A 16,222-nucleotide genomic window follows, 5' to 3' on the forward strand; every position below is an offset into this window, starting at 1 on the left:
AGACCAGCAATATAATGCATGATCTGAAACGCATTTTAAATCACCCTCTTGGCTACAGCCTAGACTAGCCTATGGAGGGTGTTGCTTTCCTGTTCTATTCATCTCTGATTCCTCCACATGCACTCCATCACTCCTGCTTCAGTGACTGTCTATCGGAGTGGAGGAGGGTTGCATGGCGGGGCATTTGGAAGCAGTGCTGCCGTGTTTTCTAATCAGGAGATAAAGTAAGAAGTATGGATGCTAAATGGGTGGGAGGGGCTACCGGTCTGATCGGCACGGCTGATAGGTCAAGTTTATCTGGGACCTCACGGCTACATGGGCAACATTAAATCAAGTCCACTCGTCTCCTCCCTACTATCCCTCACTCCCTGACTGCACCACACTGCACCGCAGGGAGTTTCCTCCCCAACCTCTGCTCTCTGTCACACAGACACAAGGGCAGCTGATTTATTGCATGTGAGGCTGTGTGTGTCAGGGCAGAAGATGAAGGGAACCATTGAAATAATGTATTTGCTCTTTTTCTTCCTTTTACTTTGTCCCCTGGGGGAGTATCCTGTTGGTGCTCAATAAATATTGCCCACCAGTAAACCACCTCCTTCTTCAGGAAGAGCAGGGTCAGGTGCTGTGTCCTACCCAATCAACAGTCAGCACTAGGACCAAGTCCCGCCCAGCCTAGTCAGAGATGGGAAATCTGATTGGGGCCCTGATGCCCCCCACCTCAGACTGTCTGTCTCCTGACCCTATAGGATGTGACTCAGATAGTGTCATAGGACTGATACAGAGACAACCCTGGTCTGAGAGTTTGAATCCCAATCAGTAGACATGCATCTAAACGGAATACAATATCACCACTGACACCCATTATGGAAAGGGATGATATTATTGAGCACAGAGGCAGTGGTGGAAAAAGTACCTAATTGTCATACTAAGATACCTTAATAGAAAATTAATCAAGTAAAAGTGAAAGTCACCCAGTAAAATACTACTTGAGTAAAAGTCTAAAAGTATTTGTTCACATTCCTTATATTAAGCAAACCAGACGGCATCATTTTCTTGTTTATCTATTTACGGATAGCCAGGGGCACACTCCAACACTCAGATATAATTTACAAACTAAGAATTTGTGTTTGGTGAGTCCGCTAGATCAGAGTCAGTAGGGATGACCAGGGATGTTATCTTGATAAGTGTATTAATTGAAACATTTTCATGTCCTGCTAAGCATTTGAAATGTACTTTTGGGTGTCAGGGAAAATGTACAGTATAGAGTAAAAAGTACATTATTTTCTTTAGGAATGTAGTGGAGTAAATGTAAAAGTTAGAAATATAAAAAGTGAACTTTAAAGTATTTTTACTTAAGTACTTCATACTACTGCGCAGAGGACAACCCTCTTTGGGAAAACTGATGAGAATTTTCAGCTCGTTACATTCTCTTATTTAGACCGGTATAATAGTTTAATCTGAGAAGTTATTACAAAAGATCAAAACTGTTATGAACACCTAAGAGACAATCATAGCTTCTCAGTTCCAGGGTCCGTTTCTATGCAAAAATCATAACAGAGTAGCAGTGCTGATCAAAGATCAGGTCACCCTGTCCATATAACCTTATTCATTATGATCTAACTGGCAGAACGAATCCTATATCAGCACTCATACTGAGACTCTTGAATACGGGCCCACGTCTGAAGATTCAGGATTTTCCGTATCTACTGTAGCTACAAGGTGCAAAGCATTTGGGGGAGGGGTTGATGGTTGATGAGCGCCATGGAAGGATAGAGAGACAGAGAGGGGAAGGGGGGTGTGGGGGTGAACAGGAAACAACAACTTTTGTGAGGGCAACAGGAAATGCCCTGTTTAGACGGCTGGCCTGATGATGACGGAGAGCCCTGGCAGAGGACATTGTCGTCACCACGAGAGGACGGGATGGAGGGAGGGAAGTGCGAAAGAAAAGGGGTATGAGTAAAGTCAAGCCAATGCCCACCACACAAACAGCTCTTTCTTTCAAGCCTCTCATCTTTTCGTTAATTAACTCTTTATTTCTTTCCCCACTGTGCAGTGAGAGATCCTCCCTGTCTTTTCTCATCATCCCTCTTCTTCTGCTCTGGTCAAGTACCGGCTTCCTGTTATTCTGCCCCTGTGCTTTAATGTCCACTCAACAGCCAGATTACCTCCCATAAAGAAGCACCGTCTCATTCCACTGTGACAGAGTCAACAGCCTGTGACTGCGTCGGCAGGGGCAGACTACTTTGCGTAAATCACCCCTGGTGTCTGCAAAGCACACACACAGACACACACACACAGAGACGCACACACCGATACTCCCCTAATCCTATTTACCGATCACTAAGGATATAAACCATAGTCACACTGACCCCTTTGCCTGACCCGGAAATGCCAACTGCCTCATTAAGCGGTTTGCTGTTAAATGAGCTATAGAGAAGCGCCGTTCCATTCCTCCTCTGTCTTTATCTATTTTTATCAGCAGCGCCTCCAATTTTCTTTTCCACGATGGTGGTGATTCCCATATAGATGTGAGGGGGAGTCAGGGGGATTTTGAAGGAATCCATCATAATGATTCTAGATGATAGAGGATGTATAGGAAATGATGATGAGCCTCATGCTTCACAGTGTTGTATCACAGTGTTTATCTGAGTATGGAAGTCCTTGGCTTGAAACGTGTCTGGCCATGTTGCTGAATCTGCCATTCATACCTCTCCTCCTCCCTTGTACTTTATTTTCCTGTCTGTGTCTATCTCTGGACTGTCCCTTCTTGTCTCATTGTTCTGGTCAACTCCCAAACCTGATGTTGGGCCAAAGAAAATGCTCAATCAGGCATGTGTCTCCTGTCTGATGCAGGGGCGGACTACGGTGGGTGGTGCGGGAGCTTGAGTTAGGAGCGGGAGATTTCTCAATGCTGTAAAGTACACACAAAGTTATCCCTCTGACTCAACTTGGTACATTCCAAGTCTACCATCTGTGGCTGTGAGTGTATGTCTCGTTAGGACAGTAGACCACTGTTTATTTTTTGGGACAGAAATAGTTTGTTTAATATTAACGTTTATACCTAACATTGTGATAAATGTTTAATATCTACAGATGTCACTGACGTAGTTAACAACTAAACAGCAAAAAATGAGTTATTTTTTATTGGCAATCCTGTAAACGTTTTTTGCAACTCTTCAAGGCATACTGTAGGTGTATTAAGAACAAAAACATCCTGTAGCAGAAAAAGACAGCACGGCTCCTTCCTAGAAAAAACTGCCAGAAAGCAGAAATACTAAACGCATGACTTCATCATCAGCCTCATCTGACTTGGATCGGACTACCAGTTCTTGTTTGGGGGGTGAAAGGTTCATCGTCAGTATTCTGTAGGGTGGATCTCCCGACTCAGCAGAAAGAGGACCTTGGCTGGAAATAAAAACCCACACAACTCTGACATTAAAGGTTATATATTCAAGAGAGGCATTGTGACCCTGCCTGCAACAAGCCACATCCTGGAAACACTGACTTCCTTTATTGAGTCTCCTCGCAGAGTCAAAAGATCAAACCACTATTCACTTTGACAGGGAGGGACAGGAAACGCAGATGAAGCAGTTTGGACTTGTACTATCCTACATTCACCTTTATTTGAGATAGGTTATTCACCTTTTAATTTAGACATGAGAATTTCATTTGGGGAATCAACAGAGTTATTTTATTTGATTGCAATTCATGAATACAGTAGTCTGCCAAAAGTCTGTCACCTACAACAGGACCCTAACAAGAAATCTTACACATTGATGACAACTGTTTCTATTTTAGTCTAGCAGCAGTCCTTTACTACTCTCACTACAACCCCTTTCCTGCCAAAAAAATAATTAGGAGGAAACACTTTTTCTTCCATTTTATCTAGGCTCAATATTTACCACATCTTTGGAAGCAATTCCCTAATCTATTTTGTCAACAGTTCTATGTTCCAAAAGAAATGTGGTCTGTGGGTAACTTTTTTCCCCACTTACACCCTTATGCACAAAGTTCTGGAACTGTCATCAAGATGAGTGGCTTGGCTCTCCAATTAACTAATTGCTGTATATTACTGCATCAAAAGTACCATGATGATAAGTTACCAATCAACTAAAGCATATTACATGCCATAATATATGTTAAAAACGACAAAATAATGTATTGCCCTGGCATGAATCAATTGTTCTGTATAAAATGTATTTCAACAGGTTCCAAAAATGGTGTCTGCATCACATCTAAACCCCACCTTATCTGTAAATCTAGGGTAAACCCTGGCAAACACAGAGCAGTGTCTGGGGCAACTGTCTCACTGAGGCAGAGTAAACTGTTTGCGTCCCGGGTCGGAGGAGCCATGATGGTGAAGGGGAGAGGTAGGGGGGTGGTCGGAGCACACGGGGGGGGGGGGGGGTCTGGCCTGCCCCAGCCTTTCCAGCTCCACACACCTATTGTCCTGGTGTTTCCGTGGCCACAGACTGAGGCTTGACCATCCACAGGAAGGTAAACAAGCTCTTATCAGCGTTCTGCAGGGGCCCGCAGTGTCCCCTGGCCTCTCACCCCTACACTGCACAACACTGTGTCTCACCTCTCTCCTCCTCTCTCCCCACGCCAACAAAATCCCCACAGTCTACAAAAAAAGTCCCTAATTATCACTATCACTTTTATTACTAATGTGTGTGGGGGGAGGTTGTGTATGTGGTCGTAGGGGGACGTTGTGTGCTTCTACACCTGCATTGCTTGCTGTTTGGGGTTTTAGGCTGGGTTTCTGTACAGCACTTTGAGATATCAGCTGATGTAAGAAGGGCTATATAAATACATTTGATTTGATTTAGTAGTGGGGGGAGCGTTGTGTATGTGGTAGTGGGGGGAGGTTGTGTATGTGGTAGTGGGGGGAGGTTGTGTATGTGATAGTGGGGGGAGGTTGTGTATGTGGTAGTAGAGGGAGGTTGTGTACAGTTGAAGTTGGAAGTTTACATACACTTAGGATGTAGTCATTAAAACTAGTTTTTCAACCACTCCACAAATGTCTTGTTAACAAACTATAGTTTTGGCAAGTCGGTTAAGACATCTACTTTGTGCCTGACACAAGTCATTTTTCCAATTGTTTACAGACATTATATTATTTCACTTATAATTCACTGTATCACAATTCCAGTGGGTCAGAAGTTTACATACACTAAGTTGACTGTGCCTTTAAACAGCTTGGAAAATTCCAGAAAATTGTGTCATGGCTTTAGAAGCTTCTGTTAGGCTAATTGACACAATTTGAGTCAATTGGAGGTGTACCTGTGGATTAATTTCAAGGCCTACCTTCAAACTCAGTGCCTCTTTGCTTGATATCATGGGAAAATCAAAACAAATCAGCCAAGACCTTTTGTAGACCTCCACAAGTCTGGTTCATCCTTGGGAGCAATTTCCAAACGCCTGAAGGTACCGCGTTCATCTGTACAAACAATAGTGCGCAAGTATAAACAACATGGGACCACGCAGCCGTCATACAGCTCAGGAAGGAGACGCTTTCTGTCTCCTAGAGATGAACGTATTTTGGTGCGAAAAGTGCAAATCAATCCCAGAACAACAGCAAAGGACCTTGTGAAGATGCTGGAGGAAACAGGTACAAAAGTGTCTATATCCACAGTAAAACGAGTCCTATATCGACAAAACCTGAAAGGCCGCTCAGCCAGGTAGAAGCCACTGCTCCAAAACTGACATGAAAAAACCTGACTACGGTTTGCAACTGCACAAAGTCAAGGTATTGGAGTGGCCATCACAAAGCCCTGACCTCAATCCTATAGAAAATGTGTGGGCAGAACTGAAAAGGTGTGTGTGAGCAAGCAGGCCTACAAACCTGACTCAGTTACACCAGCTCTGTCAGGAGCAATGGGCCAAAATTCACCAAACTTATTGTGGGAAGCTTGTGGGAGGCTACCCAAAACGTTTGACCCAAGTTAAACAATTTAAAGGCAATGCTACCAAATACTAAGTTAGTGTGTGTAAACGTCTGACCCACTGGGAACACGATGAAAGAAATAAAAGTTGAAATAAATAATTCTCTCTAATATTATTTTGACATTTCACATTCTTAAAATAATGTGGTGATCCTAACTGACCTAAGTCAGGGAATTTTTAATAGGATTAAATGTCAGGAGTTGTCGAGCAGTAGCAAATAAAAATACTGTATATATACTACATAGCCAAAGTATTTTGAGAGCAGAAAAGTAAATAAATAAAAACAGTATGGGGATGAGGTAGGTAAATTGGGTGGGCTATTTACCGATGGACTATGTACAGCTGCAGCGATCGGTTAGCTGCTCAGATAGCAGATGTTTAAAATTGGTGAGGGAGATAAAAGTCTCCAACTTCAACGATTTTTGCAATTCGTTCCAGTCACAGGCAGCAGAGAACTGGAGAACTTTGTAGTGAGTGTTACAACCGAGGACAGACATTTTTATGCGCTACGTGCTTCAGCACTCAGCGGTCCCGTTCTGTGAGTTTGTGTGGCCTACCACTTCACGGCTGAGCCGTTGTTGCTTCTAGACGTTTCCACTTCACAGTAACAGCATTTACAGTTGACCAGGGCAGCTCCAACAGAAATTTGACAAACTGACTTGTTGGAAAGGTGGCATCCTATGACAGTGTCTCGTTGAAAGTCACTGAGGTCTTCAGTAAGGCCATGTAAGGCCTTCAGTAAGGCCATTCTATGGAGATTGCATGGATGTGTGCTCGATTTTATACACCTGTCAGCAACGGGTGCGGCTGAAATAGCTGAATCCAGTCATTTGAAGGCATGTCCACATACTTTTGTATATACAGTATATATACTGCATTCGGGAAAGTATTCAGACCCCTTGACTTTTTCCACATATCATTACAGATAGAAGTAGGCCTGTTGGCTAACTGGCCTGCGTGCAAATGTAGGAATATAAATGTGCCCATTTGGGAATCTGATAGTATTTCTGATTGACTTAACGCACCACCAATAGTTCCTCAATGTATTTAAAAAATCTTTCCAGCTCTCTCCCGTTTGACCACTCAGCGTGAAAGGGAAAATGTTATGCTCTGATCCAGTGGAAGCGTCATGAAATAGGCCTACCTGATTAGTTCTTATCACGTGCAAATAGCCTACAGCTGTGTCTGTCCCAAGCTCACTGGCACCGGAAACTCTGAGGGCCCAGAATATTTTTAACAATGTTGCAAGTTTGCTAGAGGGAGCTTCAGGCTGACTCAAGGTAAAAGTTGATACAATGTTTCAAGTTCGCTGCAGACAGGCCATGTGTAGCCAATTTGATTAATAGGATATTTATTTTTAGCAGGATATTTTCTATCTGCAGGCTGCAATGTTTTCATTTGTTGGCTTTATAGGCGGTTTTTACATAACTTGTATTGCCAACTACCTTTTAGGTTTGTATAATTTTCCTTTAGATTTGGATATAATTAGGATTAACCACATGACAATGATTTTGAGATACGAAGACCTTATTATAAATTAAATGAAACTGTTCCATGAAAATTTGCACATGGAAACCATAACTGGCACGCATATCGGTAGAAATTATAAGATAAACTGGCATTCCACATGAAAAAGGTTGCCGATTCCTCATGTAGCCTATGACCGGCAACTTCAGCAGAGTAAAGCCAGAATCTGCGAAAGCCAATAAGAGCAGGAGGAGGATGGTCAGGTAAGTTTTTTTAAATATATTTTTTATTAACAATTTTCTGGCTCTCTGGATCTCTGGCTCCCTCGAGTCATTTGTGTCTTATTTCATCAAACAGTGTTCTTAAAGCATCAGAAAACCTCAATGCATTGCCTACAGTATATCGTTGATTTTATTAAAACACGTGTCTATATATGGTAAAATTTCAACCAGTCAATTGGGTTGAAAGAACAGCCAACTTTTGGTCGACCAACATCGGGGACAGCCCTGGTGTGTGTGTGTGTGTGTACGCTCACGCGTGTGTGTGGTTATTTAGGTGTGTTAATGGAATTGAGCTGTGGTAGAAAAATAACATGATTTGTCATACTTGAGTAAAAGTAAAGATGGCTTAATAGAAAATGTCTGACATAAAAGTGAAAGTACCCAGTAAAATCCTACTTGAGTAAAATTCGAAAAGTATTTGGTTTTTAAATGTACTTAAGATTCAAAAGTACATGTAATTCCTAAAATATACTCATGTATCAAAAGTAAAAGTGTAAATCAATTCAAATTCCTTATATTAAGCAAACCAGACAGCACCCTTTTCTTATGTTTTTAATTTACGTATAGCCAGGGGCACACTCCAACACTCAGACATAATTTACAAACGAAGCTTGTGTTTAGTGAGTCCGCCAGATCAGAGGCAGTAGGGATGACCAGGAATGTTTTCTTGATAAGTGTGTGAATTAGACCATTTTCCTGCTAAGCATTCAAAATGTAACGAGTACTTTTGGGTGTCAGGGAAAATGTACGGAGTAGAAAGTACATCATTTTCTTTAGGAATGTAGTGAAGTAAAAGTTGTGAAAAAATATAAATAGTAAATTAAAGTACAGATACCCCCCCCCAAAATACTTAAGTAGTACTTTAAAGTATTTTTACCCCACTGGCATTGAGTATGTTAAAGCTGGTCTGTAGACAGCGTGTCTTCATATATAATTGGCTCTGTTTACACCTCTTGTCAGATATCTCCTCATGTCAGAAGTAGTACAACAAATCCATGGAGGGCCTATGGCTCACCCACACACACACACACACATGTATTTCTTAGATGCTTGAGAGCTGTCTCTCAATTAATCTTTATGGTTTGTCTGTCTGTTGCGGTTCCTAAGGCAATCTGATGCTTTGATGTTGAAAAACCTAGTGTGCTCTTGTCATTCACTATACTAGCAGTTCTTTCCTAGAATGGTGATGCTAGGAACTTTAGATATGACGAATGTTAAATACATTGCCGTTCCCCATTGATACACTACAGGCTCTCTCTATATCGCTCTCTCGCCCTCTCACAGACACACACATACAGAAACATATATCTGTCATATTCCAGGCAGCATAAGCGTGTGCAATGTTTCCGTTTCGTTGCTTTGGTTGCCTCTTCCTTCAAATTGACAAGGTGTTCCATAAACACTCTATTAGCTTTCAGTCTTCAGGTTGGTTGCAGTATGAACAAATTAATTTATCACTAAACGGCGAGACATTGTGAATTTGCTCTATAGTGAGAGTCTATTCATCTTCCAGGCATTAATTAGCAAACGTGGCTTTTGGAGGGAAAGACTAATTTAGCGGTCGCTGTGCTAACTCCGTTCCACCGAGCAGATGGAAGCGGCAGAGACGCATTGCACACTGGGTGCTTCCAATCATTCAAGATTGATGTCGCTTTGCACAGCATATGTTGCTCATAGAACCAACAGACATTACCCCGTTTTTCTCCACTGATTTCCCAGAAAATATTAACGAGCCCACTTTGGGATCATAGATAGCATAGCTATGAAGGTTCTGATACTTTTCGACACGTTTGAGACGTTGAAGAAGTGGAGTTAGGTAGAGTCTGGAGCAAAGACAGAAAGATTGTGCTGCTTTGCAGTGCCAAGTTTTATTTTTCTTCCTCTAAGAGTAATGAAATAGTGTGAGAGTGGAACGCTGTCAACAAGCTTGATTATATTCCCTCAGGAAGATAAGTACAGACTGTTAAGACGCCTGAGCATGGCGTTGGGATTTGTTGGAGTCATATGACAAACATCTGCACTACAGGGCCTTTAATTAAAGCCTATCCCTTGATCACACTTTCTACTTTTCAATGTATTAATAATGGGAAAAGATTATATCAAAAGCCTTCCATCATATTCAGAGGGACTCTCTATAACCCTCAATGTGGCCCCTACATAAACACGCCAACACACACAGGAGCACACTCATGCGTGCACACACACACAAGCACACACACCAAGTTTGTCATAAATCAAAGAGAATTTTGAGCGCTTCACCACATGAATCCAGAGAAAGCAGCATGACACCTGAAACAACACGAAGGTTCAACTTTATACACCCAGGCTTGCATAGCTCTACCATTAGGGTCAAATAACAAGTGACTGTAGCTACCCTTCGTTGTTTCAATTCTGAACACCATTCAATCGCGTTTTTTAAGATTTGTGAGACATATCGCAACAAGCTTCAACTAAAGCCCATGACATCCGTCATTGCTTCAAAGCATCAACTGTTCAATAATAATTTCCTGTCCTTTAGAACCTTAGCTGACAACTATCTCTGTTCTGCCTGAAGAAAGCAGCACATCAACATAGCATACTAAATAGTTTATGAATTTGCATAGTGGGAAATAAAGAATAGGTACCAAACAGCCAACCCAAGTACTACTCTCTCTGGGATTTGGGGAAGATAACCCCAAAAATAATTTTTAAAGGGACAGGTACAAATCCCCTTTCAAGACTTCTTCTGATTGGGCAGACCCTTGGCTGAGTATGGGCAGACTGGCCAGAGATAATAGCTACACAACGCCATGCCTTATCTGTCCACAGTGTGCAGACGGCCGCCGCTGGCATGGGCACATAGCGGTCGCCATTCTGATGAGGAGTTTTATCTCAGCGCCATGTACTAATGAGCCATTCAGGTCGCACGCCACTGCCAGCCGACCAACCCAACCTGGGCCTTACCAATCCCCAGGGATAGTGCACCACGATGAGAAAGACAGGCAGACAAGGTCCAGGGCCTGGCCAGAAACGGTGGCTGAAACGAGTGGACACTTAAATATCCATGACTGTGTTTTCATTTAACATGGTCATCTTTTGTTTAAAAACTAAAGTACTCCATGTAAATAATGATGTGTGCACTTGTTAAGAGCTCAACGGAACTGGTGCTCTCTCTCTCTTTGCCTCACAGCCAAGTAATAGAATAATTACTGAGGCTCAAGCATCTCCTTGCAGATGAGAAACGATTGTGTATGTTACTCTCAATGTTTTTCTTAGATATGAAAAGTCTTAAAATAAATGGTTTCTGAGATGAAAGTGTGCCTATCAACATTAGGTGATGCATAGCCTAAATAGAGTGAGCTGGATGTGTTTTGCAGTGCTTTGATATATGCCTTACCGCATGAGGGGTGCCTTGTTAACAACCAACTTCAAGAAAAACATAACTCACAAGCTGGAAAAAAATGATTTGGCTCTCTAAACGTTTTACATGACACTGCTGCTGCCCTGTTTTACTCCAGAGATAAAGTGAACCATCACACATCATTCATAATCTATACACAATCAGGAAAAGTTATCTGGCAGCAAACATTATTGTAACTCATCAAGCGCTTGCTCTCCCTTTTAGGTTCAACAGACAAATAGAGAGAGAGAGAGAGGTGAACAACATACTGTAGCATACCCACTGGGCACAGACATCAATTCAACATCTATTCCACATTGGTTCAAAGTAATTTCATTGAAATGACAATGGAAACAATGTTTATTCAACCAGCGTGTGCCAATGGGTAGCTAGTCCTGCTCAGCACTGCTAGTAAAAGAGAGAAAAAGAGGCAGTCAGAAATGAATTGTTGATTGCAACAGTGAGATAGAAATCGGTCTGCAGCAGCGACAAGTGGTCGCGTCACTATGTCTCCCTGGTCCTGGAACCCAGTCTGGCTGCAGTGTGGGGAAGTGGGCTATTTAGACTCTCAACGCCATTTTTAACAGAGGCAGCAGGTTTTTTTTTGTTTTTTTTCCCCTCTGCAAGGCCCTACTAAGGAGCTGTCTGTCACCTCTTTTTATCCCTCTCTCCTTCTCTTTCATCTCTCTCTGCATCTTGCCATAGTGTATTTCTCTCTCACACACAATCTCTTTAGTCCCTCCCCCTCCTTCTGTTCTACCTCTCCTCAGCATCATCTGTCTCTCAATCTCTCTGCCTCATCCCTCACTTCACCCTCCTCTCTCTCTTTGTATTTGTCTCTCTCCTTTCATCCCTTTCTCTCTCTCTGCACCCCTTTCCCGATCAACCCACTGTGTCACTGATGTGTTGTTGGATAGTTACATAATCCACCCCTAACCACCACCACCATCTCCACCCCTCAACACCCTCCCAGCCTCCAGCATAGCTTCCTCAGGATGTGGTCCTAGTGGCTTCCCTGCCTGCTGTTCTGCTACTCTCCTTACCTTTCTTCCCTCCATCTCCCACCCCCTACTCTGTCAGCTTCCCCCAAGCTCTCCTTCAGGCTCCCCTCCCTCTATGGCAGCTGCCTAATCACTTTTGTATTTTTCCTTCAGTCTGTGGAGAAGGACCCGGCTGGGAGGAAGTGCAGCGGGAGGCCAAGAGTCGACAACCAACACATCAGGCTCCCACGGGGAACTAACTGCAGTGGGGAGCCGATGGGGCCCTACAGTCAACCTAGCCTCCTGTAGGGACACCCCCAGAGAGGGGCTGTACAGCTGATGGCCCCCATGGAACTACAGAACAGAAGTCTGGAGTCCAACTACTGTCTGGAGCCCAAACGGAGGCCCCCAAAAGGGGCAACAGGGATTTAATCCAGTGAGACCAAAGCAGTCGACAGATTCCCAACTAGAATCTCTACAGAGGGCTACACTGTCGACAGACAGTCACAGTTACAGCCACAACCTCAGCCACTCACTAGTGATGGGTGTAAAAAATGCTGTGTTCAGAAACGTTGCTATAGTATTCCTATTTGGAAGTCTCACAGAATATTCCAATAAATGTCTTGGCATTTCTTGGTTATGTTGCAGTTTCAAGTTGTACTAGTCGTATGTACAGGATACACATGGTATATACCGTCCAACAAAATGCAACTTGCAGATTCCTTCTCCACAATGGTACAACCAATAAGAAATCATATTTAAAAAATAATACAAACTGTTTTGGACTGCTTTCCTTTGTCTGCTAGAGCCAAATACATCAAATGTGCATATATCAGTGCATAAACATGAGGATCCACTGGAATAGCATGAACTACACCTGCTCTGTCTGACATAACTATCTGAAATAAGTATCACTCCAAAGATCCACACATGTTAGTGGCCAGAGCGTAACTGAACACTGCAGATCCTCTTCCATTTCCTACATAATACTCAAGCTAACTGCCAACTGACCACTGCAACCACAGAGAGCAATTGTAATGGCACCTTTTTGTAGGAACTAATGGAGGGTACCACCATTGCTTGTTGGCCAAAGCCTATGGGAAAATTAATGGGGGGTTTTGTAGGGTTTTGGGATAAAAGAGGAAAATAAGACCTGTGGTAAACACAGGCTTAGGAGATCTTATTCGTTTTGTTCTATGACGTCTCCATCAGCTAATTTCACTTCTTGTGAATTTGAAACATTTATGTAATCAAAATAAGCAGACAAATGCTTCATAATTCATAAAGGTCATGTTAACTGACTGATATTACAAAAGTATACGATCTAAGCCTGTGTTAACCTCAAACCTTATTTTCTGTGTTTATCCTAAAACCTCATTCATTCCACATTTGATTTTTAGGAATGGCTGAACAAACCTGAGGATTCATTTTCATTTTTTAGGACTACAAGCTGGCGAGCTCTATTTAACATACCTATTTTTTTTTATCATACGCCCCAAAAACGTACTTAACAAATATATCAAATATACCTATAGCGTATTCCCAGCACAATAATAAACTGGTGCACACATTTCTCATTTAATCCTTATACTTTACGAGTTTTAATGAAAGTAGTCTTTAGGAAATATTGTCAGTCACTATATACGTTACACCTCTATATACAGACTCATCCAATCAACTGGTAATCCTGAGAAAACCACTGAAAACAGCTGTGAAAATAAAGCCCTGGTTGGTTTTTTAAAAAGAGATGACGTTCGAATAAGTAAATCATGACAGTTCAAATCAAGGTTAATGCCGGTTTTTGAAGTTTGCTTACACAGAAGGAAAGACCCTCTAGGCTTCAATTCAGCACCAGTCTCCAAGTCGAGTCTAGCACACTAGCCGTCAACCAAACAGCTCTTCACTTACACAACCATTAAGAAGAGATGGAAGTTGGAGGTTCAACCAACCGTTGGTCTTACCTGAAGTGGCGATGGCAAGGCAGAGTAGAAGCAGAGGTAAAAGTGACATGTTGCTGCTATCCATCTCTAAGTCAGATATCTGTGGGAGCCTCAATTAAGAACTTGCCGGTGTGTAGGTGCTCGGGCAGCGAGAGCAGCGTCCTCGTCCAATGGCAGCACGGCAGTGACTGTGGTGGCAGTGGTTCCGCTCCAGAGGGGTGAGCACACAAATCCAGCCTTGATAGGTTAAAGGTCAGCTAGGAGAAAAGAGGCGGGGCGTCAGTAGGAGATTGCCAACTGCCAAGCAAAGTCATAGATGAATAATGAAAATACCCAATCAATAAGGAATCGTGTATACCTCTGATATTACTGATGCTGCACATTTATATAACTACATCAGAGTAGAATTAATATAATGTCAATGCATTTTAATCAATGTAATACTCATCCTCTACACTCAATGCTGGCAAGCTTAACAAATCCCCTCAAGGAACCTTTCCTGTTGAAAATTAAATTGTGAGATGGTGTTGCCAAGATTATAAACTGCATCACTTTCTTTTTTCTGAATTTTATCTGGAATAGTGGTATCTGAGATTATTATTGGATAAAATGTTCTCTCCAAAGGGCCTCTTCCTAAACGTCCAGGATCAGATGAAGTACACTGATTAACATCTATGTTAGTGATGATTAACAAGGCCATTTCTAATAAATGTATGTACTGTACCTCTCTCTACTCAACTACCACCCATTTCTAGTAAGGTGCTTGATTATAACTGTTGCTACCATACCAAATTCAGATAAAAAATGGGATAATTAGTTAAAACTTGACACGTGATATTGCCATCAACTTCTGCATGTGCAACTAATGATAGGCTACAAACGTATTACATTTATACTTCCAATGAGATTGTCTGTCCTTGGATAGCCTAGAATATTATCGTGGGGCCCAGAGCTCTAGGGTTATCCAGTGGTCAGTAACTGCTGGCCCAGTCTGCCAGGAAACAGTATGGCGTCGCTTTCTTTAAATAATGTTACAATAGGGAGATCTGATAAGCGGGGGAGACTGCTCTTGTTATATGATTCATATAGAGCGAGGGGAAAAGACTATATAAACTGTTTATGCAACCAAAGCAAAACAAAAGTAACTTTGGCTACTTCCTTAACCAGACAAACACGAATTATTGAGTCAAATGCCTAAAAACGATTTAACTATAGAAAATGATCACTAGAAAGTAGTTGAATATTTCAGGTAAACGGAAGACAGGCTATTAAAGTGAAACAAAAGCAAACCCATTAATGTCTTTATTTGGCTGAAATAAATAGGATGAATAAGTGAAACTCATAGTTCTGGTTTTCAGAAATGTACGATTATACGGTTATAGGCTAGACGTTTATCTGACAATACACAGTTCACAACGTTATAATTCACGTTAAGTTATTTTACCTAATTGTCACCTATCATTGGCTTCAAATAAACAACACATCAAGGGAATACATTGTATCAGGGACAACGGCTAAAGCTGTCAGCAAAGCATTGATTAAAAGAAACTCACATATCAATGGAGATTGTCCCTTTTAAATTGCGGGTATAATCCACGAGTGCAAAGGGAGCAGTCAGTCGTGTAAACGCTCATAAACTTTCTAGTGTAGCTGGGCGGGCGGGGAAGCGCAGATTGACTTTCGTACCACTCCCAAAAACCAGAACTTCGCGCGCTGGTGCTAATGCCGGTGACTGACGTCAATACCCACACTGCTTGTCTGCACAGAATATTGTGAGAGGAATTTGGGATTTCTTTGAGATTTTGCATCACAGGTGAATCGACAACAATGACATGTGGTCGACCGGTAGCAGCCTAATGAAAGAAAAGAAAGTATAAATCACAGAAGCATAAATTTGTTCTTTCCATAACCCATTCAACATGGTTTATTACATTGTAATAACCCAAACTGTTACGTATCATCAAGAGTAAAGGGGTTGTGTCCTTATAATCTCAGATGGGATGATGATGATGATCCTTAGGTTTTGGAAGAATCTCACCTCAGTATAACATATAAAGTCAAAAACAACTGGGGACCACACCGCCCTCTTGAGGCCAATATTGCTACAATCATCTTTTGTCGCTCTATGGGAGTTGTGACTTGTGACTGTACTTTCTCATCCTCGAGACTGTTTAGTTTATGAGAACAAATTGACATCATGTAACCAGGGATGTAATTTCAGAATGAACA

General features: G+C 42.0%; 1 protein-coding gene across 1 annotated transcript in view; it reads right to left on the minus strand.

The window, feature by feature from the left end:
• Window positions 1–15,652, minus strand: part of LOC139387934 (endoglin-like) — a 42,737-nt gene extending 27,085 nt beyond the window's left edge. The window contains exons 1-2 of the mRNA XM_071134328.1: window positions 15,547–15,652; window positions 14,015–14,250 (exon numbers count right to left, since the gene is read on the minus strand). Of these exons, the coding sequence (XP_070990429.1) occupies window positions 14,015–14,078 (64 nt within the window). The 5' untranslated portion in view covers window positions 14,079–14,250; window positions 15,547–15,652. The remainder of the gene's footprint in view (window positions 1–14,014; window positions 14,251–15,546) is intronic.
• Between the last annotated feature and the right edge of the window lie 570 nt (window positions 15,653–16,222).

The sequence above is a fragment of the Oncorhynchus clarkii genome, chromosome 29 (genome assembly GCF_045791955.1).
Source record: "Oncorhynchus clarkii lewisi isolate Uvic-CL-2024 chromosome 29, UVic_Ocla_1.0, whole genome shotgun sequence".
NCBI classification, from domain to species: domain Eukaryota; kingdom Metazoa; phylum Chordata; class Actinopteri; order Salmoniformes; family Salmonidae; genus Oncorhynchus; species Oncorhynchus clarkii.